The 25,032-nt window shown below is 50.4% G+C and overlaps 2 protein-coding genes across 6 annotated transcripts in view; one reads left to right on the forward strand and one right to left on the reverse strand.

Moving 5' to 3' along the window:
- Positions 1-5,774, forward strand: part of CHRNA2 (cholinergic receptor, nicotinic, alpha 2 (neuronal)) — a 21,257-nt gene extending 15,483 nt beyond the window's left edge. For 2 of the 3 annotated variants that reach the window (XM_011944589.1, XM_011944592.1), the window contains exons 6-7: positions 1,417-2,431; positions 3,790-5,774. In XM_011944589.1, coding sequence (XP_011799979.1) covers positions 1,417-2,431; positions 3,790-3,915 — 1,141 coding nt within the window. In that variant the 3' untranslated portion in view covers positions 3,916-5,774. The remainder of the gene's footprint in view (positions 1-1,416; positions 2,432-3,789) is intronic. The other variant, XM_011944591.1, reaches the window with a different exon arrangement.
- Positions 5,775-6,145: 371 nt separating this feature from the next.
- PTK2B (protein tyrosine kinase 2 beta) overlaps positions 6,146-25,032 on the reverse strand; it is a 135,728-nt gene continuing 116,841 nt past the window's right edge. Inside the window, exons 22-31 of one of the 3 annotated variants that reach the window (XM_011944595.1) lie at positions 23,178-23,286; positions 21,893-21,958; positions 20,241-20,366; positions 14,845-14,991; positions 14,662-14,697; positions 14,236-14,260; positions 12,582-12,628; positions 11,373-11,510; positions 11,055-11,135; positions 6,146-7,268 (exon numbers count right to left, since the gene is read on the reverse strand). In XM_011944595.1, coding sequence (XP_011799985.1) covers positions 7,053-7,268; positions 11,055-11,135; positions 11,373-11,510; positions 12,582-12,628; positions 14,236-14,260; positions 14,662-14,697; positions 14,845-14,991; positions 20,241-20,366; positions 21,893-21,958; positions 23,178-23,286 — 991 coding nt within the window. In that variant the 3' untranslated portion in view covers positions 6,146-7,052. The remainder of the gene's footprint in view (positions 7,269-11,054; positions 11,136-11,372; positions 11,511-12,581; positions 12,629-14,235; positions 14,261-14,661; positions 14,698-14,844; positions 14,992-20,240; positions 20,367-21,892; positions 21,959-23,177; positions 23,287-25,032) is intronic. The other 2 variants (XM_011944596.1, XM_011944597.1) reach the window with 2 other exon arrangements.

Here is a 25,032-nt window from a genome sequence, read left to right on the forward strand (position 1 = left end):
TTTGTCTCAATGTATTTGTTACTCCCTTACAAAGTTCCTATTTCCAGCCTGCCTATATCTCTACCATGGAACTACTCCATGGGGGAATAAGGCCCCCTGTTCGCAAGCACTCTTCTAAATTTCTTGGATTTTAGAATTGACTGGGAATTAGAGGGGGAGGGAGGATGGTTAATGGCTAGAGCAGGAGCCCACTGAGCCACCTCCTGGTGGAATCAGGGGCTGAGGCTTCCAGGAAGTGCTGCCTGACTGGTCACCACTATTCCAGTGTTCCCAGACTCCTCATGGGTCCTTGAATGCCTAGTCCCACCATACCCCTGATTGACACTCTCTGTCCCTGTGCGAGCCTCTACCGGAAAGCTCTCTGCCCATGTCTCAGCCAAATGCTACCATCAGTCAAGGCCTTTTGCAAATGGCAGGCCTCTCGATGACCCTGCTCACCTCCCAGATTTCCACCCAAAGGGCCCGGGGAGCACCCAGACCGCCCTCCTAGTGTTGCCAGCTGCCTCCCTGATGTTGCAGTGGTTCCTGGAGACGTCTCATCTCCTCTTGGCTCCTTAAGGGCAGGGACCTTTCTCATATTCCTCTTCTGCACAGCTGTGGTACAGACCCTAGTGGATGAGGGGCTCAAAAACGTATGTTAAATGGATACATTCAAGGGAGTATCTTCACCCGCAAAGATATTAGGTCTCTTCTGAGCAAGGATGATCCCAGGTGGAAAGGGATCGCCCTCCTGAGGGGCCGACTCATCATCTGCTAGGGAAGAAAAACAGACTCTAAGGTATCACTCTAAAATATTAAATGTTCAGTGCACAGGAGGACAGCTTTGACCCACTGCGATATCATCTCCGCCCAGCCAATCAGCAGCAAGCAGCTGGCCACACCCACCCCTTCCCCAAAACTGCCTTTGAAAAACCCCTAACCTGCGAAGTTTGGAAGAGATGTTTTGAACGCCATCTCCATCTCCCCTGTGGCGTGGCTGGCCCTGTGTCTATTCAACTCTTTCCTTACTGCAAATGAAATAAAATATTAAATGAGTAAAAATAGGCAATCAAATGACATATACCCCATGATCACAAATATATATGGTTGTCATATATTGATAATATATATATAATCATTTTACATTTTATATACACATATTTATCATCAAAATGTTATTAGTGGTTGTTTTTAGAATTCTTGGTACTTCCCTCTATTCCTCACAATTCCTCCTTTTGTATTTAAAAAGGTAGTAATTGACAAGACAGCACAGTGGCTATAAATGTGTGTGCCGGGGGAGACTTACACACTTGTATTAATAAACCCCGCCAGAGTGGCCGGGTCTGACTTGGGGTTCCCCTGCTGCCAGCTCTCTGAGTAGCCTGGCTCAGGCAGGTGGGTAGGCAGGGGTCTCCCCAGCTCCTCTCCTCTCCCCAGTGCAGATGGGGAGTTTGCAGTGACCCACATGACCAAGGCCCACCTCTTCTCCACGGGCACTGTGCACTGGGTGCCCCCGGCCATCTACAAGAGCTCCTGCAGCATCGACGTCACCTTCTTCCCCTTCGACCAGCAGAACTGCAAGATGAAGTTCGGCTCCTGGACTTATGACAAGGCCAAGATCGACCTGGAGCAGATGGAGCAGACGGTGGACCTGAAGGACTACTGGGAGAGCGGCGAGTGGGCCATCGTCAACGCCACGGGCACCTACAACAGCAAGAAGTACGATTGCTGCGCCGAGATCTACCCTGATGTCACCTACGCCTTTGTCATCCGGCGGCTGCCGCTCTTCTACACCATCAATCTCATCATCCCCTGCCTGCTCATCTCCTGCCTCACCGTGCTGGTCTTCTACCTGCCCTCCGACTGCGGTGAGAAGATCACGCTGTGCATCTCGGTGCTGCTGTCACTCACCGTCTTCCTGCTGCTCATCACCGAGATCATCCCATCCACCTCGCTGGTCATCCCGCTCATCGGCGAGTACCTGCTGTTCACCATGATCTTCGTCACGCTGTCCATCGTCATCACTGTCTTTGTGCTCAATGTGCACCACCGCTCCCCCAGCACCCACACCATGCCCCGCTGGGTGCGGGGGGCCCTTCTGGGCTGTGTGCCCCGGTGGCTTCTGATGAACCGGCCCCCGCCACCCTTGGAGCTCTGCCATCCCCCAGGCCTGAAGCTCAGCCCCTCTTATCACTGGCTGGAGACCAACGTGGATGCCGAGGAGAGGGAGGTGGTGGTGGAGGAGGAGGACAGATGGGTGTGTGCAGGTCATGTGGCCCCCTCTGTGGGCACCCTCTGCAGCCATGGTCACCTGCACTCCGGAGCCTCAGGTCCCAAGGCTGAGGCTGTGCTGCAGGAGGGTGAGCTGCTGCTGTCACCCCGCATGCGGAAGGCACTGGAAGGCGTGCACTACATTGCCGACCACCTGCGGTCCGAGGATGCCGACTCTTCGGTGCGTTGGGGTTGGGAGAGGGGCCAGCCTAGGTGACCCCACCAACTTAGCGGGGAACCACCTTACCAGAGTGTGAGCTTGGGCAGCCCAGGCCCCTCCCGTGAGGACCCACTTCCCTCAGTCATGGTCCTTAGAAGTATGGAATAAATAGCGAGAGAGCACATGTAGCTGGCCACTCTGAGGACATTTATTGTCAGGTGGCAGGTTACACACCATGGGGTCAAGCATGAGCAGCTCAGCCTAATAGGGAACCTGAGAGCCAGAGAGGGAGGACCCCAGATGCTGAACCCCATGCCTCCCTCAGGCCACCAGCTCCCACCATTGCCTTGGAGGTGGCGGGAAGCAGGGGGAGCATTTCAGGAGAGACCTAGAAAGTCAGCTGCGGCAGTATCAGCCTTTGTCTTTTGTCTTGGATGGTCTCTTCCTCTGCTTTCTTGTTCATGGACTCTTGAGGATCTTGCAAACTTCACTCTTCAACCACAAACCCTGCAGATTCTTGGTTGTGCCAGGTGGACTCCGCTCCCCTGCCCCTGCCATGGCATTGGCCACACCCTGACCCCTACCCCAGCCCCTGTCTGCCACTGTTACATGAGCAGGCCACTACTCTAGCATAGGCCTCCTCCTGATGGAGCCAGGCACAGGGAACAGAGTTCCTGCGGAGGAAGGAGGGCGGAGGGAGGGAGGGAGGGAGGACAGGCCGAATGAGATGAGTTTGAGTTGGGTCAGGGCCACTACTCTACCACTACTCTTATCAGCCTAGGGAAGGATGAAAGGCTGGGAGGTTATTATGAGTGGCCTTGATGAATAGATAAAATTAATCATGATGTCATCCAGGAGCAGTGAAGAATCCAGGCTCCATTGTCTGGGCTATGAGCCCAAGTTCTACAAAGCCCCCACCCCACCCCCAGCTTGCCAGGGGTCCCAGCCACCTTCGCCTATTTCCCTCTCCCCAGCTCCAGCAGGTGGGTGAAGGGGCAACCTGTGAGCAGCAAAGTCTGGTGTTGCATTGAAGTCACTGCAGACCCCCTAGAAGGGCCCATACCCCTGGGTGGTCCTGCCGCCTCCTTGCATCCCTCTAGCCTCCTTTACATATAGTCTGGGAGCAAAACATGGACAGGTCCGGGCATGTGGAGGGGCTGGGACGGGAGGGGAATCATCAGGGGAACTTACTGGAGCCTTGAAACAGCCCGTCCCTCCCCTCCACCCACCCCGCTCCATGCGCTGACCTTTGCTCCCCAAGGTCTCTGTGGGGCAGTTGCTGCTGCCCCCAGTGGCTGTCTGTGCAGAGGCTGTGCATGGGGGAACTCATCCCCTTTCCTGGTCCTGGCCCCCGTCACTGTGTACCATCTTCCCCACAGGTGAAAGAGGACTGGAAGTATGTCGCCATGGTCATCGACAGGATCTTCCTCTGGCTGTTTATCATCGTCTGCTTCCTGGGGACCATCGGCCTCTTTCTGCCTCCATTCTTAGCTGGAATGATCTGACTGCACCTCCCTGAAGTTGGCTCCCAGGGCACCCTCGCTGGCCATCTTTTGACCATCTCTGCTGCAGCTGCCTCTAGTGTCCTCTTTGGGGTTGAGCAGGTGTCTCTCTGTGGAGTCTGGACACTGACCCAGGCATTGCAGGCTTCCATCCAGCTTAACATTATTGTACCAGGGCTGAGAGCCTGCTGGGTGCAAACTCCTGCTTTGGATACTGAGGAGCTAGGGAAGCTCTGCAGAAGGTCACAATAGTGTGGTGACCAAGTGGGGCAGAGTAAGATTCTCCTGGAGGAGCAGTGCAGACCCTAAGTGACAGAAGGGTCAACCAGGGGGACAGTGGGGCCAGGGTGACGAGGAAGGGAATGCAGACCTCAAAGGAGGGGCCATGGGGGCAAAGGGGAGGGTTCCTTGGGGGTGGAAGGGCTCTGAACAATGTTTAGACTTGGGAATGAGCCTGAAGTGCCAGGGAGAACAGCCAGGTGAGGTAGGAGGTTGGAGAGCCAGGTGGGGTTTCTCTAAGCCAGTCTGGGGATGAAGTTCGGAGTCTGTCCGAGTTGCAGGGTGCTGAGCTGTACGATCCAGCAGGGGAGTAATCAGGGCTCTTCCCAAAGGGGAGGAAGCGGGAGGCAGGGCCTGCACCTGAGGTGGAGGTGCAGGGCAGATCTTCCCTACCGGGGAGGGGCGGATTGTTGGATACAGGTGGCTGGGCCATTCTATCCATCTGGAAGCACATTTGAGCCTCCAGGCTTCTCCTTGACGTCATTCCTCTCCCTTCCTTGCTGCAAAATGGCTCTGCACCAGCCGGCCCCCAGGAGGTCTGGCAGAGCTGAGCCATGGCCTGCAGGGGCTCCATATGTCCGTACACGTGCAGCGGGCAAACGAGAAAGACCATCCTGAGCTGCTCCTGACCCAACTCAAACTCATCTCGTTCGGCCTGTCCTCCCTCCGTCCCTCCCTCCGCCCTCCTTCCTCCCCAGGAACCCTGTTCCCTGTGCCTGGCTCCATCAGGAGGAGGCCTCACTTGGGAGTTGAAGATCTTTGCCTTTAGTTCCTTTGATTCTGAACTTCTCAAGGGCAGGACCTCTACCTGTTATTTTTCCCATCCCCGGCACCTAGCACAGCACTGGGTGAGTGGGTCAGCACTTAAGGCGTTTGTTCTGAGTGGCTGAGGGGAGCAAGCTGGATTGTTTGGGCCCCAGGACTGCTGTGTAGATGGCAAAGCTGTGGTCCCATCCCTTATCAGCTTGGCCCGTCTCTCCCAGAGCCCCAAGGTGTGTTGACCTGCTGTGAACCCCTCAGAGCTGCCTGTGTGTGCACTTGGGAATGCACCACCCCAAAGCTTGAGGTTGCACCCGGGATCCCAGGCATAGCTGCTGCTCCTGGGATTGGGCACCAAACCTCTCCCCAGCTCTGTCCAGACCAGAGGGTGGGACCTTGGCAGCTAACAGATGTGGGCACTGGGTTCTTGGGACAATGTGGAGGCTCCAGGCAGGAAGTCGAGCAGGGCGAGCTTCCAGTTGGGGGTCCCCTCCTTCCAAACCCCGAAATCTCTCTCCCTGACACTCCCAAGGGAAACCAGCCTGCCTGTGACACCCTGGCCCACGCCCCGCCATGCCTCATTCCTCTCCCACTACCCCCTGCTCATGGCCCATCTGGTTTCTGTCTCCTGTCTACTCCTATGCATGCAGCCCCCAGCCTCCCCTCTCCTCCCGCTTGCTCTCTGGAGGCCTCAGAGCTCTCAGGTCCAGGCTCCCAGACCTACTCTCCTGAGACAGTGATCAGTGATGTTCACTCCTGTTATCCACATCTCCCATCCGTCTTGCATGTGAATAGAGAGATTAAATAAAGCTGCACCTACTGCTCACTCAACTGTGTGGCCCCCTCCTTGCCAGCCACACTTCAACGTCGCCAGTGTTACCCAAGCCCCTCCAGAACCTGGGGTTTGGGGGCCCACTGGGAGCGAAATGATATGGCATTCCTCATGTGGCCATGGAGGGGACTGCTCTGGGTCCCTCCTGGAAAGTCGCCCCCTACTGTCCCTGCAAGGGCAAAGAGGCCAGCGCATACCCCTGACCCACTGCCGGGCATCACCGTTTGTCCCTCCTTGGCCGACGCCCAGCGCTGGACAGCCCTTGATCTCCGTCCAACACGAACACAATCGGTTTCTTCCAAGGCTTGGCTCACAGTCCCCATTCTCCCACAAAGGGCGGGTCAAACAAACAAAACAAACCGCAAAGCAAATGGGACAATTTTAATTCAACCACAAGTCAAATAGAAAGAAGTTAAAAGAATGTTTATGCAAACACGCGAGAAAATGAGCTGCAGATGAGAACGGGGGGGTCGGGGGGAGAAAAAGGAGGAGTAAGAAAAGAGGGAAAAGAAGAAAGGGAAAGTAAAGGAAGAAAGAGAAAGAGGGGCAGGAAGAGAGTGGATTTGGCCCAAGGTCCTATCTTGGCCGCATCTCTCTGCTTCTTCCCTCTGATGCTTGGTTTGTTGACAACACAGCGTCCTGTGCCTGGACTCCCAATTAGGTTGCTCCTGGACTCCCAATTAGGTTGTTCCTGGACTATGCCCCAGGTCCTCCCTCAGGAGGGCACATGCTGTCAGTCCAGACCAAACTCACATTAAATAAATTCCAATATACACTGTACAAGAATGCCAGGCCCATCCCTCATCTCACTGGCTGCCTGACCCCCAAAACAAAGCTTCTCCCCAGCTTCTCTGTGCATCAGGGGACATCTGAGGGCCGAAGAGGAAGGAAAAGGAATAGCTTGGTTCCCAAATCGGCCTGCCATGTCCCTATATAAAGCTAGGGGCATCACGTGACACTCCCCCACCCCCAGGAGCCCCCTGCACCGACCAGGCTGGCGTAGGGAGGAGGGCCAGGCAGCAGCAGTGCCCCCTCTGAGCCATCTTTGTCACCTTCACCCTGTGTCTATAGCCCAGAGTCCCCTCTGTCCAGCTGCAGCCTGAGCAGTACAGCATGGGGTAGGGGTGGGGAGAGGGGGTCGTGCAAAGTGGCAAGGGAAGGTGACTCCCCTCGGCCTTCCCCCTGGAAGACCCACATGACCAACAGCAAGGCAGGGGAGGTACATGGCAGGCAGGGGCGGAAGATGCAGGCAGGTGGCCCCCACCCTCCGTCACTCTGCAGGTGGGTGGGCCAGATTGGCCAGAACCTTGGCCTGGTCCACAGCGTCGAGCAGGTTCTTGGCGTCCACGGCCAGGGTGTGTGAAGCCGTCAGCATCTGCCTCTTGCACTCCTCACTCAGGGAGGTCACGGCGTTCTGCTGCGCCAGCCGCATCTTGTTGATGAGCTCTGCCAGGTCTTTGTTGAGCAGTTTCTGGGTGCCCTCGATCTGTAGGAAGATCACACAGGACAGGCTGAGGGGCCACAAAGTCTATGCCTGGAGGATAGGGAAGCCATAAAGGTGTCCACCTGCGTGCTGGCCAAGGCAATCAGAAGTTCCCTGGAAGCAAATCAGACCTAGGAGTGGGCTGAATGCAACACCTGGTGCAGGCTGGAGTCAGGTCTACAAGGACTGACATCTCAGACCCCAGCCGACCCTGTGTAGGCCCAGCCTGACCATCCCTTCATGGAAACATCCCCTCATGCTTTCTAAAATGCAAATCTGATCTTTTTTTTTTTTTTTTTCTTTCTGAGACTGAGCTTTGCTCCTGTTGCCCAGGCTGGAGTGCAGTGGTGCAACTTCAACTGACTGCACCGTCTGCCTCCTGGGTTCAAACAATTCTCCTGCCTCAGTCTCCCGAGTAGCTGGGATTACAAGCATTTGCCACTATGCCTGGCTAATTTTTGTATTTTTAGTAGAGATGGGGTTTCACCATGTTGGCCAGGCTGGTCTCAAACTCCTGATCTCAGCTGATCCTCCCACCTCGGCCTCCCATAGTGCTGAGATTATAGGCATGAGCCACCGCTCAGCCACCCACTGAAGACTTGAACCTCTCAAAATCAATCATGAGGGTTGGAATCAACTTCTTCCAAACGGTTAATGATATTTTGACCTCTTCCCATGAATCACAAATGTTCCTAATATTATCTAGAATGGTAAATCCTTTCCAAAATATTTTCAGTGAACTTTAGTCAGATCCATAAGAGAAATCACTATCTATGGCAGCCATGGCCTTAGAAATGCATTTCTTAAATAATAGAAGTTGAAAGTAGAAATTACTCCTTGATCCATGGGCTGCAGAACGGATGCAGTGAAAACATTAATTTCCTTCTATATCTCTATCTGAGCTCTTGAGTAGAGGCATTGTCAATGAGTAGTAATACTTGAAGATAATCTTTTTTTTTTTTTTTTTCTGAGCAGTAAACCTCAACAGTGGGCTTATGATATTCAGTAAAACATGCTGTAAACAGATGTGCGGTCATTGAGGGTTCATTGTTCCATTTATAGAGCATAAGAAAAGTAGATTTAGGTTAATTCTTAAGGGCCCTAAGGTTTTCAGAATGGCCAATGAGCGCTGGCTTCAATCGGCATTAGCCCCTAACAAGAGAGTCAGCCTGTCCTCTGAAGCTTTGAAGCCAGGCATTGACTTCTCCTCTAGCTATGAAAGTCCCAGATGGCATCTGCTTGCACTAGAAAGTCGTTCATCTACACTGAAAAAGCTGTGGTTTAGTGGAGCCATCTTCATCAATGATCTTAGCTAGATCTTCTGGAGAACTTGCTGCAGCTTCTCCATCAGCACTGGCTGCCTCACCTTGCACTTTTATGTTACAGAGGTGGCTTCTTCCCTTAAACCTCACGAACCAACCTCTGCTAGCTTCCAACTTTTCTTCTGCAACTCCCTGAACCTCTCTCAGCCTTCATAGAATTGAAGGCCTTGCTCTGGATTAGGCTTTGGCAAAAGGGGATGTTGTGGCTGGCTTGACCTTCCATCTAGATCACTCCAACCTTCTCCATATCAGCAATAAGGCTGTTTCACTTTCTTATCATTCATGTGCTTGCCGGAGTAGCTAACTTTTCCTTTGCATTCACAACGTGGCTAACTGGGACAAGAGGTCTGTCTTTTGGCCTCTCTTGGTTTTCAACATGCCTTCCTCACGCAGCTTAATCATTTCTAGTTTTGGATTTAAAGTGAGAGGTGGGCGACTCTTCCTTTTACTTGAACATGCAGAGACCACTGTAGGGTTATTAACTGGCCTAATTTCAATCTTGTTGTGTCCCAGGGAAAAGGGAGGCCCAAGGAGAGGATAGGGGAATGGATGGTCGGAGGAGCAGTCAGAACACACACAACATTTATTGATAAGTCTTATGTGGGCACAGTTTATGATGGCCCTTCGAAATGATTACAATACTAACATCGCTGATCACCGATCACCAATCACCAACCATAACAGCTACAATCATACTGAAAACGTTTGACATATTGTGAGAATTACCAAAATGTGACAGAGACACAAAGTGAGCACGTGCTGCTGGAAAAATAGCACCAATAGGCTTGCTCATTGTACGGTTGCCACAAATGTTCAATTTGTGAAAAACGAGATATCTGGGAAGTGCAATGAAAGCAAAGTGCAATAAAATGAGGTGTGCCTGTTCGTAGCTGGTGCCCAAGAGGTATTTACAAATGAAGTAGATGAATGAATGAATGGGTTGGCATCTCAAGGGTAAGGAGCTCTTAACTGAGACTAGACAGCCCCACAGCCCCACCTAGGGCTCCTGTATGGGTTGTCACTGACCCTGAGAGAGAGGCCAGGAATTGGCCCAAACTCTCCTGCCTTCTCCTGCCTTGGGCAGCCACTGACAGTAGGGACAGTGGCGGGATGTGGTAGTCATCTGTGCCGCAGGGCTGGCCGCTGGGAGGCAGGGGATCAAAGGGCTCCAGACGGACAACGAACAAACGTCCCATGGCACTGTATTGTGTGCCTATGGCTTTGGCAACTAATTACCAGAAATTTAGTGGCGCAAAACAACACAGATTTATTGTCTTATAGTTCTGAAGGGCAGAAGTCTGAAGTGGGTCCAATTGGGCTAAAGTCAAGGTGGCCACAGGGCTGGTTCTCCCTGGAGGCTCCAGAGGAGAACATGTTCCTTGCCTTCTCCAGCTCCAAGAGGCTGCTGCCTTCCTTGGCCTGCGGCCCCCTTCATCCATCACATCTGTCACTCTGACCATGTGTCTCTTGTCACACTCTGCCTCCCTCTTGTTTTATTTATTTATTATTTTGAGATAGGGTGTCACTGCTGCCCAGGCTGGAGTGCAGTGGTCTGACCATGACTCACTACAGCCTCCACCTCCTAGGCTCAGTCTATCCTCCCACCTCAGCCTTCTGAGCAGCTGGGACTACAGGCACAGGCCACCACACCCAGCTAATTTTTGTATGGTTTTGCCATGATGACCAGGCTGGTCTCAAACTCCTGAGTTCAAGCAATTCACGTGCCTTGGCCTCCCCAAAGGTTGGCATTACCGATGTGAGCTGCCACACCCAGCCAGTCTGATAACTAGCACAATCTCCCAATCTAGATCCCTAATCCCGGGATCTCTGTGACAACACTGGGCCCAGTCTGATAACTGAGCACAATCTCCCAATCTCAAGGTCCTTAACTTTATCACATTTGCAAAGTCTCTTTTGCCGTGGAAGGTGGCATGTTTCCAGGTGCCAGGGCTTAGGATGTGGACATCTTTGGGGGGGCTTTACTCTCCCTATTGCAGGTACCATCTCGTGGAACACCAAGACTCTTGTTTTGATTTTCAGTGATTGTTTCTCATTTAAATAAAGAAAATCAGATTAAATAATTAAAGAAAGCTTAAGTGCTATTTCTATGAGACATCCGTGTTAATCTTAACACAGACGGCAAGGCAACCAGACAAACGATAATAGGAGGGGGGAAAGGAAGGTGTGTCCCCTTTAGCATAACCTCAGTAGAATTCACTGCCATCATCTGGAGACCTGAACTAGGAAATCCCTGCGAGCATCTGGCCAGGTCCCTGGGTGCCCTCTTAGCCCTCTGGTGGTAGCTGATGGGATGAGCCACACAGAACCCACCTGGTGGGGACTCAGTGGACAGACATGATGTTGCCCAGGCAGCCCTCGTGAGCCTCTCATGGAAGCATAAGCAGGAACAGGTGGGGGTGCAGGAGGAAAGCAACAGCCTATGGCGCTGTCTGGGATGGACACTCACCTCTGTCCGTGAAGACGATGGCAAGGAAGGCAGGAGATCGTCCACGCTCCCGATGAGCTTCCGCAGGGTAAGCCCCACGTTCTGAGGAGAGAAAGGGGCAGGATGGCTGCCACTTCTGGCTTTTGGAGACAGCCAGGTTTCCCCTGGGGAGAGCTCTCCTGGGGTGGTGCTTGGCCCCATGAGTGGCCTGGGACTCAATTCCCCTGGCCCAGCTTGCTCTAACAGGATCTGCTGGGCCAGCCAACAGGAAGCGCAGTCCCTCTTCCTTCAGGGTGGATTTGAGCTGCCTCCACCTCCTCAACCCGGCCCTGTTCTCACCTTCACCACCACCACATAGCCCTCGGGGGGCAGCTGACAGAGCTCATTTTTGAGCTCCAGCACAGCCCGCACCAGCTCCATGACATTGAGGTACACCAGGTCATCGGTCCGGTCCAGGTTAGCTGTGGGCTGGATGGACTGAGGGGAAGACACAGGTGGCCAGTGAGTGGAGGAGAGCCAGAGGTGTGGCACGATTCTCTCCTGGGCAGGCACTACTGCGGCCAACTCCACCACTAGCCCGATTTGAAAGGACTATTCTCTAGAACAATCATGCCCTGTCCCACGATGCACTGCCCCTGCGGCCAACTCCACCACTAGCCCGATTTGAAAGGACTATTCTCTAGAACAATCATGCCCTGTCCCATGATGCACTGCCCCTGTCTACTTCTGGGGCAGTTTCCAGCCAGGGAGCCTTAACAAAATACTAGTGGTAGCCTCACAACAGACTAATAGAACCACCACCTGGACATAGGGTGCAGGTAGGCTTTTTTTTCTTTGAACAGACAGGGTCTCACTCTGTTGCCCAGCCTGGACTATAATGGCAGTCATAGCTCACTGCTGCCTTGACCTCCTGGGCTCAAGCAATCCTCCTGCCTCAGTCTCCTGAGTAGCAGGCATGCCACTGAGTCCAGCTAATTTTTTAAAAAAATTTTTAGTAAAGACGGGTTCTTGCTATATTGCCCAGGCTGGTCTTGAATTCCTGGGCTCAAGCAATCCTCCTGCCATGGCCTCCCAGAGTGCTGGGATTATAGGTGTGAGCCACTGCACCTGGCCTGTGCAGAGAGTTTCAAAGTTCCTTGGGTGATTGTAATGGACAGCCAAGGCTGAGAATCACTGTTCCGGAGGAAAGAAAGCCAGCACCACCCCAGATGGATGTAAGAAAAATGGGTGCTGGAAACCAAGTGAGGACCCTCAGAAGAGGGAGGGAGCCCACACCCCTTTCCCTGAGGCTGGACCAGGGAGATCTACTCCAAGTCCGGGAGGGGGATGAAGGGTGGGAGATTGGTTCTTCCTCTTGCTTTTTCATGAATTAGCTGTGTGGCCTTAGGCAAGGCACCCCACCCCACTCCCCCTGCCCCGGGCTTCATCTGTATAATGAGGACACTGCACTGGATTCTGAGAACTGTGAAGCTTTCATAGTCCATGGTCTTCAGTCTTGTGCAACTCTCACTCTCATTTCTTATCAGTTTCAGCGGAGCCAACACATACCTGCGCGCCCAGCCTTGGGGGCTTCTGCGGGGGCCCTGTGAACTCCACTGCAACAAAAAGAACAGCAAGTGGGGGGCAGTTCTCAGCACTCCAACCCTTCCCTTCGTACCTGCTGACATCAAATGAACCCCCTCCCCTCTACCACCAGGAGACCTCAGGGAAATTAACTCTGAATCCAGGAAGCGAGAAGCAGAAGGAACCTCCTGGTCTCTGGTTTCGCAGTAGTCAGGGACAGCACTGTTGTCCCTTTTATAGGAAGAAAAAGGCAAAGTCCCAGCAAGATGGGGGGATTGCAGTGGTGCCCCAGCTCTGGCTTGGGGTTCCTGCCTGATGGACACAAGGCCTGAGGGACAGTACTGGGTAATCTGAAGGGAAGAAACCTCTCTCTGAAGCCAGCAGGTGTCTGTGGTGCCCCCGCCCTGGGGAGACAGCAGCTCATGAAGTAAATTTGTGTGGATTCTCTAATGGTTTTCCCGGAGTGTTTGGGGCTGAAGGAAGCAAAATTGCAGCAGAAGCATGCTATTCACTCCCACTTTGAAGAGCAAAGCCACACACAAGTCCACTCAGCACACTTTGTTCCTTTTGTTTTTTTTTTTTTCAGATAGGGCTTGCTCTGTCACCGCGGCTGGAGCACAGTGGTGTGATCACAGCTCACTGTACCTCAACCTTCTAGGCTCAGGCAATCCTCCTGCCTCGGCCTCCTGAGCATCTGGGCTTGCAGGCATGCATCACCATGTCTAATATTCTTAATCTTTTGTAGAGATGAGGTCTTGCTATGTTGCCCAAGCCAGTCTCAAACTCCTGTGCTCAAGTGATCCTCCCACCTCAGCCTCCCAAAGTGCTGGGATTACAGGTGTGAGCCATCACACCTGGCCTTCTATTCTCACCTCTGCCACCAAAGAGCTCTGCGACCACCCCAGGCAGCTCACACTCCCAGGGCCTTAATTTTCTTTTGTAAGATAAGAGCGTGAGCTCAGAAGGGACCCTAAAGTCAGAAGACTTGGGTTCAAATCTGAGCTTTGCTAACTATTAGCTGTGTGACTTTGGACAAGTTACTTAACCACCCTGTACCTCAGAAGATAATAAATGGTCCCAAGCCCATGTCTGATTTGTGTCCAGTTCTGTGACTGCTGACATCCTGCTCCTCCTCAGTGCCACCCCGCCAGGCCCCGGGCTTACTGCTGGCTCTTCCCTCCCTGCCTTCAACAGGGTCTTCTGGAGAGAGCCTGAGGGCTCAGTTGCCCCTCCCACTTTGTCTCCTCTGTGCCTCAGGCCTACAGAAGATGAATCTGAACTGGGAGAGGCAGGTGGCACTGCTTAACTTTCCCCACAGGAGCCTCTGACAGAGCAGGAAATAAGGAAGAGAGAATTCCCAGCTCCTCCAAACTAATGCAGGAGGGGGATGACTTGAGGAGGGGCCTGAGGATGTGGCCGCTGAGAGAGAGATGGGCAGGGCACTGGGCAGGGAGAGGAATGGGGTGGAGGGAGTGGAGGGGAAGCTGGCCTGCCCCACATGCTCTGAATTAAATCACGGCTGATGCTGCAGGAAACGCAGACAGACTCTGCTGCTCCCTGCCCTGGGCGGTGGGCAAGGACGGTGGTTCCGAACAAGGTGCCAAGCGGAAACCCCCCGAAGAAGGGCGGAAACACTCACTGTAGCCGACCTCCTTCTCTGGCGTCTGGAGGAAGGAGGAAAGAGAGCGTGAACGTCACTCATGCGGCTCTGGAGACAAGCCCCTCCCCCGTTACCCATTCCCCAGTCCCTCCACCGTGTGTTTAGAGATCACAGCCATGGGGTCAGGGGTGCTTCTGGGAGCAGCTTGTGACCCAAAGCTGCCATTCTGGGAGGCCGAGGGGCCCTGGGGAGGGCCTCAGACAGCGTTAAGGGTGCAGTCACAGGAGACTTCAGGAAAAGGGCCATGTAGGGGTTGGCGGAAAAGGAAAAGACACCCTCCCAACACGGGAAGCCACTGAGGAGGAGCTGGGCAGGCCTGGGGGTAGGAGCAAGGGTGGGGTCCTATGGTGGACGAGGCCTTCCCAGGCCTTGGCATGAAGGAAGAGGCCTCTCCTGGTGACTCACCAACGGGGACTTATCATTCATATAAACCATGGGGTCCTGCAGAGGAAGAAACAAGAGCAAAGGACTTAGAATTCTGGAGCTGAAAGCACCAAAAATGCAGGGGACCCTTGCCCCAGCCACCTGGGGAGGTGGAAGAGGACACAGATGGGTGCAGGGCACCGACATCCTTCCCGGGGTGCTCACCAGGGACTTCTCCTCCTGCCTGAGCCACTGGTAGTCCTCCACCATCTGCTTCTGCTGCTTGTCCAGGATTTGTCGCATCTTGATCTTCTCGGCCTCCCATAGCTGCTGGGCCTCTTCTCGGCTGCTGGGTCGGATGAAGTCCTCCTCCTAGGAGGACGGCAGAGAGAAGGGAGAGGATGCAATGAGCCCTGCTCTCAGACTCAGGCAGGGACAGTCCTCTGAGGAACCTCATGGCAGCAGCAAGCCTTGGCCTGGCCAGCTGCTTTTTTCTCATAAGTTTGTTCTTAAACCCAGAGCTATATGTGCAGATGGTTACCGGGTATCAACCGGAAGCATGTGCCTGCGTTGCAATGTGATGCCAAACGCAAGAACCCATATTGCTCAACATGCACTGTATTCAAATGATTACACGATCTGCTCATGATATTTTATCAAGTGACTGCTCTACTATTAGCTCAGTATTTGTGAGGGTTGCTGTCATTTAATAGATTTAAAAAAGAAAACTATTACCTCAGTGTTTGTGATGGTTGTTGTCATTTAATAGATTTAAAAAAGAAAACCTATTAAAGTCTATTAAAATCTACTTTAAAATCTACTAAAAGCATCCAAAGGGTTTCCAAGGGGCTGGCTTTGCTTAGTTGGAGAGCATCACACCCTTCTGATGCTATCTCCACCTAAGGACCAAGGTGGCAGGTCTGGAAGCTTTGAGAGACAGGGGTGCTGCCCCTAGCCTCATGGTGTGCAGTCCCACGTATGTCCATGAATGAGCAGAGCCTGAGAGAACAAGCAACAGCATGCACCCACCAATCATGCCTTCCTATTAAGACATACTCTTTATTAAGATAATAGCTTGAGTTATTTAACTAAATGTTAGGAGAAATGCATGAGCTAAGGGATAAAATAGGAACAAAATTTCATGAAATACAGCACTACAGAGATAAGATAAATGCAATCATAGCTTGAGTTATTTAACCAATGATTAGAAGAAATGCATGAACTAATAGATAAAATGAAAAACAAAATTCAAAGAAATATAGTTTGATAGAGATAAGATAAATGTTTCCTCTCCCTAGATCTAGTAATCTAACTCTCGCCTTAACTTACCTCTAGGGCTTTGGAACTATTCATAGTTTTAGCTGCTAGTTCCTAAACAGAAAGTACTACATGTCTTCCTATTTTCCTTCAATCTTCCCCCATGGTTCATTTGTATAAATATCCGCTCAGTGCCTCTAAACTATTTTTCTCCTGTTGTGCAGCACATGGTGGCCCTGGCCTCCTGGACAGATGGAGGAGGAATATTATTGGCATCCTTTTCATTGCACAAAGCCCAGGAGTTGCCTTTGCTAGGGCAGGATCTTTCTGTGACATCTAAGCTGGCAGGTCCCTCAGTTCCTTGCCTTTGAAGTGGCCATTTGCATACAAGTCACTTGCAGAAGATGCTAACAATTATCTCTATCTACTTTTAGCAAGCAATAATCCCTACCAAGCCTCTGAAAAGACTTTCCTCACTAAGCCCTACAAAACACACTTGAATATTACAATATGGTTTAAAAGTGGTTATATCGGGATGTTTTACTTAGTGCACACTGATCTTCAGTTACTAACCTCAATTTCTAATCACACGTTTCCCCACAAGTTAGGTTCTTTGCTGAAATATTCTTTATTCATTAATCTATTCAACAATTATTTATTGAGCAACTACTATGTGGCAGGGCTGGGTGCCGGGAGGACAGTGACTTTAAACTATACAATGTTCTTGTTCTCATGAGGTTAAGTAAATACTAGTTAGACCAGGGCTCCTCAACCTGAGCACTGTTGACATTTGGAACCAGACAAGTCTTTATTTCCAGGGCAATTTCCTGTACATGCTGAGCAGCATCTCTGGTCTCCCCACAATATATGCCTATAGCACCTCCCCAGTTGTAACAAAAATGCCTCCAGACATTGTCAAATGTCCTCTGAGAGGGAAAACAACTTAGCTGAGAACCACTGAGCTAGACTTTATTTTAGGAAAACAGATTCCAGCATGTAAGAGTATTTTATAATCATGGAATTGATAAAGATGAAATAGGTTTTGTTTATCAGAGGCTGATACTCCAAAATGAGGACATTTTAAGGCCATAAAAATCCCCAGTTAAATGTCAACACCTGAAGACACAATGGCATGGCTGCCTCAGGCTGTTGACAAATAGTGACAAACAGGAACTCAGTGTCAAAAGTTCTAAATATAGAGCTAGGGATTTCTGGATGTGAGAAAAACGTATGAGTTAAGGAAGAGTATGGTACCAGTACTCTTCATATCAGTATGGTACTTAATATACTGGTTAAGTACCAGTGGGATGAGTTACTAGAATCAAGAAAATTCTACAAGTATTTATAAGTATTTGTAAGTTTACAAGTGTTGAGAGAAGATCCCACCACTAAAATGCCTAGCATGCCCCAGGCCTGATCATACCATGTATTTTAACAAACACAGATTAGGAGACATCCCGATGCCTTCCAATTTCATAATAAAACTCAAGGAGAAAAATGAACACTTAAAAAAATGGAATCTCTTTGAGGTTGGTTTTGCTGAAATGCATCTCCAATATTCTTATTAGATAATGGATACTTACATTGCTAATTACATTCTATTCTTAAAAGGAATTGGGTACTCATGGTGTTTTAAAATGACTCTTGTAAGTTGTGACACCTTCCATAATTTGGCTATGACCCATCTGTTGGCCTTATTTCAACATCCACAAGTACCCTTCCTGTTGTAGTCCAACAGTTCTTGCACTTGTTCCATGGTTTCCCACCACTCAGTCTTGGCTCCTACTGAAGCCTCTGCCTCTTCTATTTCCTGAATCTCAGTTTCCTCCTGTCCATATCTTTCCCATCTTTCAAGGCCCAGTTTTTAAATAGAAGCTGGAAGGGGTTATCCTCCTCTCTGAACTCCCACTTTGTGATACCCACGACCTTCTGGCTTGCATCACAGGTAAGTGTGTACCTGGCCTGATCCTTCTGGTCGACTGTAAGCGCTTTGAAAGCAGAGCCTCCCTCCTTCAGCACCGAGGACAGCGTCCACCAGTCACAGCAAGCCATACCGTTTATTGAATCGTATTATTTTTATTTTATTTTATTTTATTTATTTTTTTTAGACAGAGTTTTGCTCTGTTGCCCAGGCTGGAGTGCAGTGGCGTGATCTCAGCTCACTGCAACCTCTGCCTCCCGGGTTCAAGTGTTCTCCTGCCTCAGCCTCCCGAGTAGCTAGGATTACAGGTGCACACTACCACACCTGACTAATTTTTTGTATTTTTAGTAGAGACGGGGTTTCACCATGATGGCCAGGCTGGTCTCAAACTCCCAACATCAAGTGATCCACCCGCCTTGGCCTCCCCAGATGCTGGGATTACAGGCATGAGCCACCGTGCCCAGCCTTGAATTGTATTTTTTTTTTTTTTTTTTTGAGGCGGAGTCTCGCTCTGTCGCCCGGACTGGAGTGCAGTGGCAGGATCTCAGCTCACTGCAAGCTCCGCCTCCTGGGTTTAGGCCATTCTCCTGCCTCAGCCTCCCGAGTAGCTGGGACTACAGGCGCCCGCCACCTCGCCTGGCTAGTTTTTGTATTTTTAGTAGAGACGGGGTTTCACCGTGATAGTCAGGATGGTCTCGATCTCCTGACCTCGTGATCCACCCGTCTCGGCCTCCCAAAGTGCTGGGATTACAGGCTTGAGCCACTGCGCCCGGCGAATTGTATTATTTTTAAAGCTCAATTGTGAGGTCTTCAAGAGAGAGACTGCTGCCATCCCAACGCTGGTATGGCATCCCACAGACTCCCTGATGAGTCAGGCTATAGAGCCACTCAGTAGAAAAGTTGTTTTTCTGGGAAAACCACCTCTGAATTTTTGTTAAATGCTTCCAAATGCTTTGTGAGGAGCCTATTATACCTTCTCAGCATTCTACCTGGAAGAGACTTTCTCAGTGTTTCTGATCTGTGTCATAAAATGGAGTTTATATTTTTAACTTTTTTGGGTTTGTTTATTTAAAGACATGCTCATTATGTTCTTTTAGACAGATTTTCCTTATGGCAATTACTTCTAAAGCCCTGACACAAAAGGTCTTTTTTCCTACTACACAATCTCTTTATGGAACTGAACAAGGTCCTTGTGGAGAAGCAGGAATTGGACAAAGGCAATGCTACCCCTCAAATGTGCAAATAGCTTCATTCTAAAATAACACAATTTAAAGCAAAACTTACTAAAACAATCAATTATGAATAGAGAGTCAAAGGCAGGAGGGCGGAGGAACTGAACACGGCCTAAATTATAGCACATGCTTAAAAATGTAGTTTTATTATTGTTAAGCACATGCAAAAACAGAAATTGGTTAAATTAATACAAAAGAGAAACATGAAGTAGGTCAGAGGAAAATTTATTTCACAAAAAATCTTAGTGCCTGGAATTCTAAGTTATCATGCTCATTTCAGAATTCTACTAAATTAAGCATAATGGCACGAAAGTAATATCAGCATACTTGACTATATCTTCCAAATATATTATGATAAACGTCTAATTTTTTTCAAAAAAAAGTTTAGTCATGTTCAGTGAGCCTGAAATATTATGCATGTATGCAGAGTTAGAGCTAAAATAAGTGTTTTAGTGGGTTTTAGTTGGTTTAGTAACATAGATCAAGTGTTCATGGCAACTGACCACCAGGGGCCATTTGTATGGAAGAAGGTGGTTGGTGACCAGTGGGCATCTGGTTATAAGCAAAAGTGTCTTTTTCACACAAGACTTGACAATCAGAAGCCAGCGATGAAGCACGCGGGGCTTCACCAGCAGTTAACAACACCCAGTGACAAAGAGCTAACAAGAGAGGTGGCTTAGGCCCCTGCTCTAGCCAGTTAATGAGCCTGTATTCCCACTAGCCCTAAACTCCTTCTCACCCAGCAGCAACCTGAACAAAAGCAGAAGAGGGAGCAGCCACAAGGAAGCCTTTCCTTTGACTGAAGAGAGATTTCACACCCAAAGCCATCAGGTAGGAAGGATTCTTTACTCTCAAGCACCACTAAGCTGTGCTGTGCCCTGCCTAGGAGCCTCCATGCTGCCACGGATCTCCCTACCCCTGGGGCTCAGGAGAGGGAGAGATTTGTATATCTCTAGCCATAACACCAGCATGGCCAAGGGCAGGTTAGGTCCAGCTGGTGTCCTCCAGAGCAGGGCCTGGTGTGGCCGCCAGCCTCTGATGTGTTTGCAAACGGAAGGAAGTCAGAGAGTTCCCGCTTGGTGGCCGGACTGGTGCAGGGGAGCAGAGAGGGCCCTCCTGAGCTGAGGACGTGGGGTTTCCAGTGTCCCCGGCCACCTCCCTCCAGCAGCCTCCTCAGTCCGGGCAGGGACCAGCATGCAGAGCCCTCTTACCCGCATGCTGTGGCGTTTGAAGACATTGTGCCGGTGGAGAGGTGGGGTGTGCAGTGAGTTAACGGGAGATGGATACTCCATAGGGCTGGTGAGCGTAGGAGAGCTGGCACACAGACCCTCAGGGACCTATTCAGGAAAACCAAAGAAGCACAAGGCACGGGACAAAGCGAGAAGGTGGACAATTAGCTGCTACAAACATGAGCACAAAGAAACCACGCATGAGCACCATGGGGGATAGGGCTTGCTCTCCAGGAGTTAATAAAGAGCACGATGTGGGCCTTCCATTGCTCCGAGAGAGATGGTGGAGCAGCATGGCCTCTCATTCATCCAACATTCCCTTATGATGCTCTGCACACAGTGGGGTCCACGCTGGTTACTGACCCACTGAGACCAGGGTTCCTCCCTCAGGACTCTTTAGAAAACAGTTATGTTTCAGTTGCATGACAAACTGACTGATGTGGTTAACACACTGATTTATAGATATGTATGAATTATTTTTTAAAAATTCAGACAGGCTCTTGCTCTGTTGCCCAGGCTGGGATGCAGTGGTACGATCATAGCTCACTGCAGCCTTAAACTCTTGGCCTCAAGCGATCCTCCTGCCTCAGCCTCCCACATAGCTGGGACTACAGATGCATGCCACCATGGCTGCCTTGAATCTTTTTAAAATTAAAAAATAATTATATCACAATTTTATTATTCTTTGCTTTTAGAGATGGGGTCTCACTACATTGCCCAGGCTGGTCCCAAACTCCTGAGCTCAATCAATCCTCCCATCTTATCCTCCTTAGTAGCTGGGACTACAGGTGTGTGCCACCCCAACTAACTCCCTGTTTTAAATATCACATACGGGTATATTTCTTTCTTTTTTTTTTCAGAACAGTTTTCATCTTCTGAATCAAGCTTTCTCTTCACATGAAGAGGATTTATCTGTTAGTCCTTAGATGGTCTTGTTTTGGCACTCAGGCATTTCCTTGAGAACAAATATAGGACCATGGGACACCACCTTTCTATAAAGGGCACCAACTAAATGGACATTATTTCTAGTGGTTGAGGGGATCAATTTTTGAGCAGTGACTCTGAGCTGGGGGATGCAAGAGAAGAAATAAGAGGAGACTGGACTCCCTCTCTCCTAGAGGCAAGAGAGACACAGAACAGAGACGTTCAGGGTCAGGGACCCACAGCCTGGGAAAGAGTCATGGTTGGGGATAATGGAGCTGGAAGAAAGTGCAGGTAAAACCCTGCTGTCTCTTCAGTGGCCACCCAGGTTCTGGATGGGGCCTCTTTGGGGAGCCCCATGGAGCCACTCCATTTGCTGTGGAATATTCCCTGGGATTCCTTTTGGGAAGGAGGCCAGGGAGGCCTTATATGTGGGGAGAGAGCAGCAGGCAGGCACACAAAGCAGCAGACACTGTAGACAGAGGGATGGGACTTAAGGCAGGTCTCAGCTGAGCACAGCCTGGGAGACCAGTATTTTAATTCTTGTGATCTGAGTCTGCATTCTGTTCTGGATGCCAAAGAAGAGTCAACCTAGGCCATCTCCATCACCCAATGGAGTGACTGCTGCTCCTCTAAGGCACAAGAATGGAGTTTCAGGAAGGACCTGGATGAGAGGCAGACCTGAAGTTCCCATCATCTGGTTCTATCTTTACCTGAAACTGCAGCTTCGGAGCCAGGAGGTTGGTTTGCGGAGGGGGTCTGTACTTAGGTCGGCTGGGCTGGAGAGAGAACACAGATGGGTCAGTCTCTGTCCCTCTCCTTGAGTGAACACAACTCACCAAGGGGAACATCAAGTCAAAGACACCTCAGACTTGTTCTGAAGGAAGGAAAGTTGAGGGACAAAGCTGTCATGAAACTCCTTTTGCATCCATTTATTGAGCACTGATTATCTACTGAGTGGTGGAAGGTACAAAGAAGCCACCTCGCTGCCCTCCTGGGGCTATGGCTAATTGGAGGGTTAATTGTTTCCTTCCTATATGTGGGGGCACCCGCCAAGTCAGAGCTCCAGAGCCACAGGCATGCAGAGGTAGGAGCTCACCAGGGGCTTGGGCACTCACAGAAGCTGCATGGAGGAGATGAACACTGAGCCAGGCCCGAGGGGAGGGGTGGGACACGCCAGTTAAGAGGGACAAGTGAGAAAAGGCCTTAGATGGGATCAGACATTGTTACGGACTGAATATTTGTCCCCCTTTTCAATCTGCATGTTGAAGCCTGAACCCCCAATGTGATAGCATTAAGGAAGTGCAGGTTTTTGGAGGTAATTAGGGTTCAATGAGATTATGAGGATGGAGCCCATGATGGGATTAGTGCCCTCATTAGAAGAGAAAGAAAGATGACTCTGTGTCTGCCAGGTGAAAACATAGTGAGAAGGTGGTTGTCTGTAAGCCAGGCAGAGAGCCCTCACAAGAATCCAATGCCTTGATCTTGGACTTCCCAGCCTCCAGAACTGTGAGAGATAAACATCTGTTGTTTAAGCCACTTGGTCTGTGGTCTTTTGTTGCAGCAGCTCCAGTTGACTAGGACAGGCATGGCCTCTCAGACCTACCCACCTAATGGCAGCAGGGCCCTGGTTCCTGAGCTCAGAGTGGCCATGGGGGGTATAGATATAGGGACTGGACCTAAAAGACCCAGGATACTTCCCATCCATGTGTCCTCATGGGGATCTCATTTGCTCCTAAGAAAACACCTAGAAGAGAAGCCCAGCCTCTCAGGGAACACTTTTGAGGAATGATTCTTGACCCACAAGGTGGCTGCTATCTCTAAGTCCACCTGCCAGAGTACTGATGTGACACACTGACAGTGATGGTGGATGCTGGGTGAAGAACTGAGAGAGGGCTGTAGGGGGCATCCTGCCTGTGCAGGAAGAGGGGCAAGGATCAGACAGGGACCTGGCTCTGCTTTAACTCACAGGACCTATGAGGCCATGGCTTGGCTTACCTTGGGTGGGGGTTCCTGGAAGGCTGTGGGCTCCAAGATTTTGGGGGTTCGGTAGCGAGCATTCCTCTCTTGCTCCATGGCAATGTCCTTCTCCATCTGATAAATGTCACTGCAGTGAGTCAGGTCAGATAAGGAGAGAAACAAGGTCAAAGTGAGATGCTCCTTGGGGCTCCTCTTTGTACTCCGTGGAAGCCCAGAGAGGCCTGGGCAAGGCTGCTAGGTCCCATTTCCATTTCCATCTCCACTGCAGAGTGGCCTGGGGAGAGCCCCCTGAGACAGGCTTGGATATGGGCCCTGAGGCCACACTGAAGTTGGGAGGATCACAGGAAAGGATCCAAGGTGGAAAAGCGTCCTTGTTGAACCAGTCCCAGCCCAAACATGCAGTAGGAGCCTGACTGCAGCCCTACTCCCCAGGCCTTGTGCCCTCCTGGGCTTGTGATTGGCACCAAACTCTTATGTAGATTTCCAAAGTCCCAGCCAACTTCATGGCCCTGGCCTAGAATCTACATTTCCTATTTCTCATGAAACATCCCCCAACGCATCCCTGGTGTGTGCTAATGAGGCATGTGGGTTCACTCCCAGGCTAGCCATGTGCACACCTCTCATCTTTCTTACCCAATCCAGTGCTCCTAACCTGAAATCACAGACCCCAGAGGACTCTAGAATTATTACTGTTCATGAATTCACATGTTCATATGGGTAGCAAGTATTATATACTACTGAATATGTGACACTTAATACTGTATTTTCAAGTGTGTATGTATTTTAAAATGCATTATATAGCCCACTATATTTTGTTCAGCAAAAGATTTTAAAAATATAATTATTGCTACACAGAGACACTCAAAATTTGAATTAAAAGGGCCTTTCCTCCCTGGAACGATTAGCAAACACTGATCAAATCCCTTCTGAACTCTAAGGAGGAAGTGTCAGGTGGTGGCCTGAGGAAGCAACCTAGGGTCTTCTGAGTCTTTCAGTGTTTTCCAGATCACACCAGAAACCAGCTCCCACCTCCACTTGTGGTGGGGGCCTGGCCGGTGCCTCTGATGGGAACATCTCTCAGCCCAGGAGATCATGAGAACACCTCGCAGCCCAGGAGATGACGGGAACACCTCTCAGCCCAGGGGATGATGGGAACACTTCTCAGCCCAGGGGATGACGGGAACACCTCTCAGCCCAGGAGAGGTGTCTGCACAGCTCCCCATGGCTCTCAAGGCCTCAGAGTGAATCAGAACCCCCAGCTCCATCCCCCCAAGGCTTTTACCCTCCCAAATTACATCTTTCAAATACTTTTATCCTGCAGCTCTTTGGCTTCTCAAACCTCCCATACAAGGGACCAACAGAGGAGTCTAGAATTAACTGGGAGGCTCACTGAAGGGATAGACAGGAACAGAGAGGCCTTTTCAGCCAGAGCTTTTGCAGATGATGTTGAAGGCTCCGCCCCACAGAAAACATGCAGGGTCACCCCCAGTGCCCCTGGCCTGGGCATTGCTGGCATCCCCTGGGGTGCCTTCCCACCAGACAGTTTTCAGGGGCTGTTTTCTTGCCCTAAAATCGAACAAGGCAACATGTTGACTACAGTATTTAAAAATCACAATATCTCAAGTCAATTAAGTTCCAGACTCTCTAAAGTAAGGTTCAGAGGGCAAATCTGGCCTCTCATCTATTTTTGTATGGCCCAGAGGGCAAATCTGGCCTCTCATCTATTTTTGTATGGCCCAGAGGGCAAATCTGGCCTCTCATCTATTTTTGTATGGCCCCAAATGAAAAATGATTTTCACATTGTTTCAATGAAAAACTAAAAGACAAAAAATATTTTATGACACATGAAAATTATTTGAAATTCAAATTTCAG

Source organism: Colobus angolensis, unplaced genomic scaffold (assembly GCF_000951035.1).
Source record: "Colobus angolensis palliatus isolate OR3802 unplaced genomic scaffold, Cang.pa_1.0 Scaffold233, whole genome shotgun sequence".
Lineage (NCBI taxonomy): Eukaryota > Metazoa > Chordata > Mammalia > Primates > Cercopithecidae > Colobus > Colobus angolensis.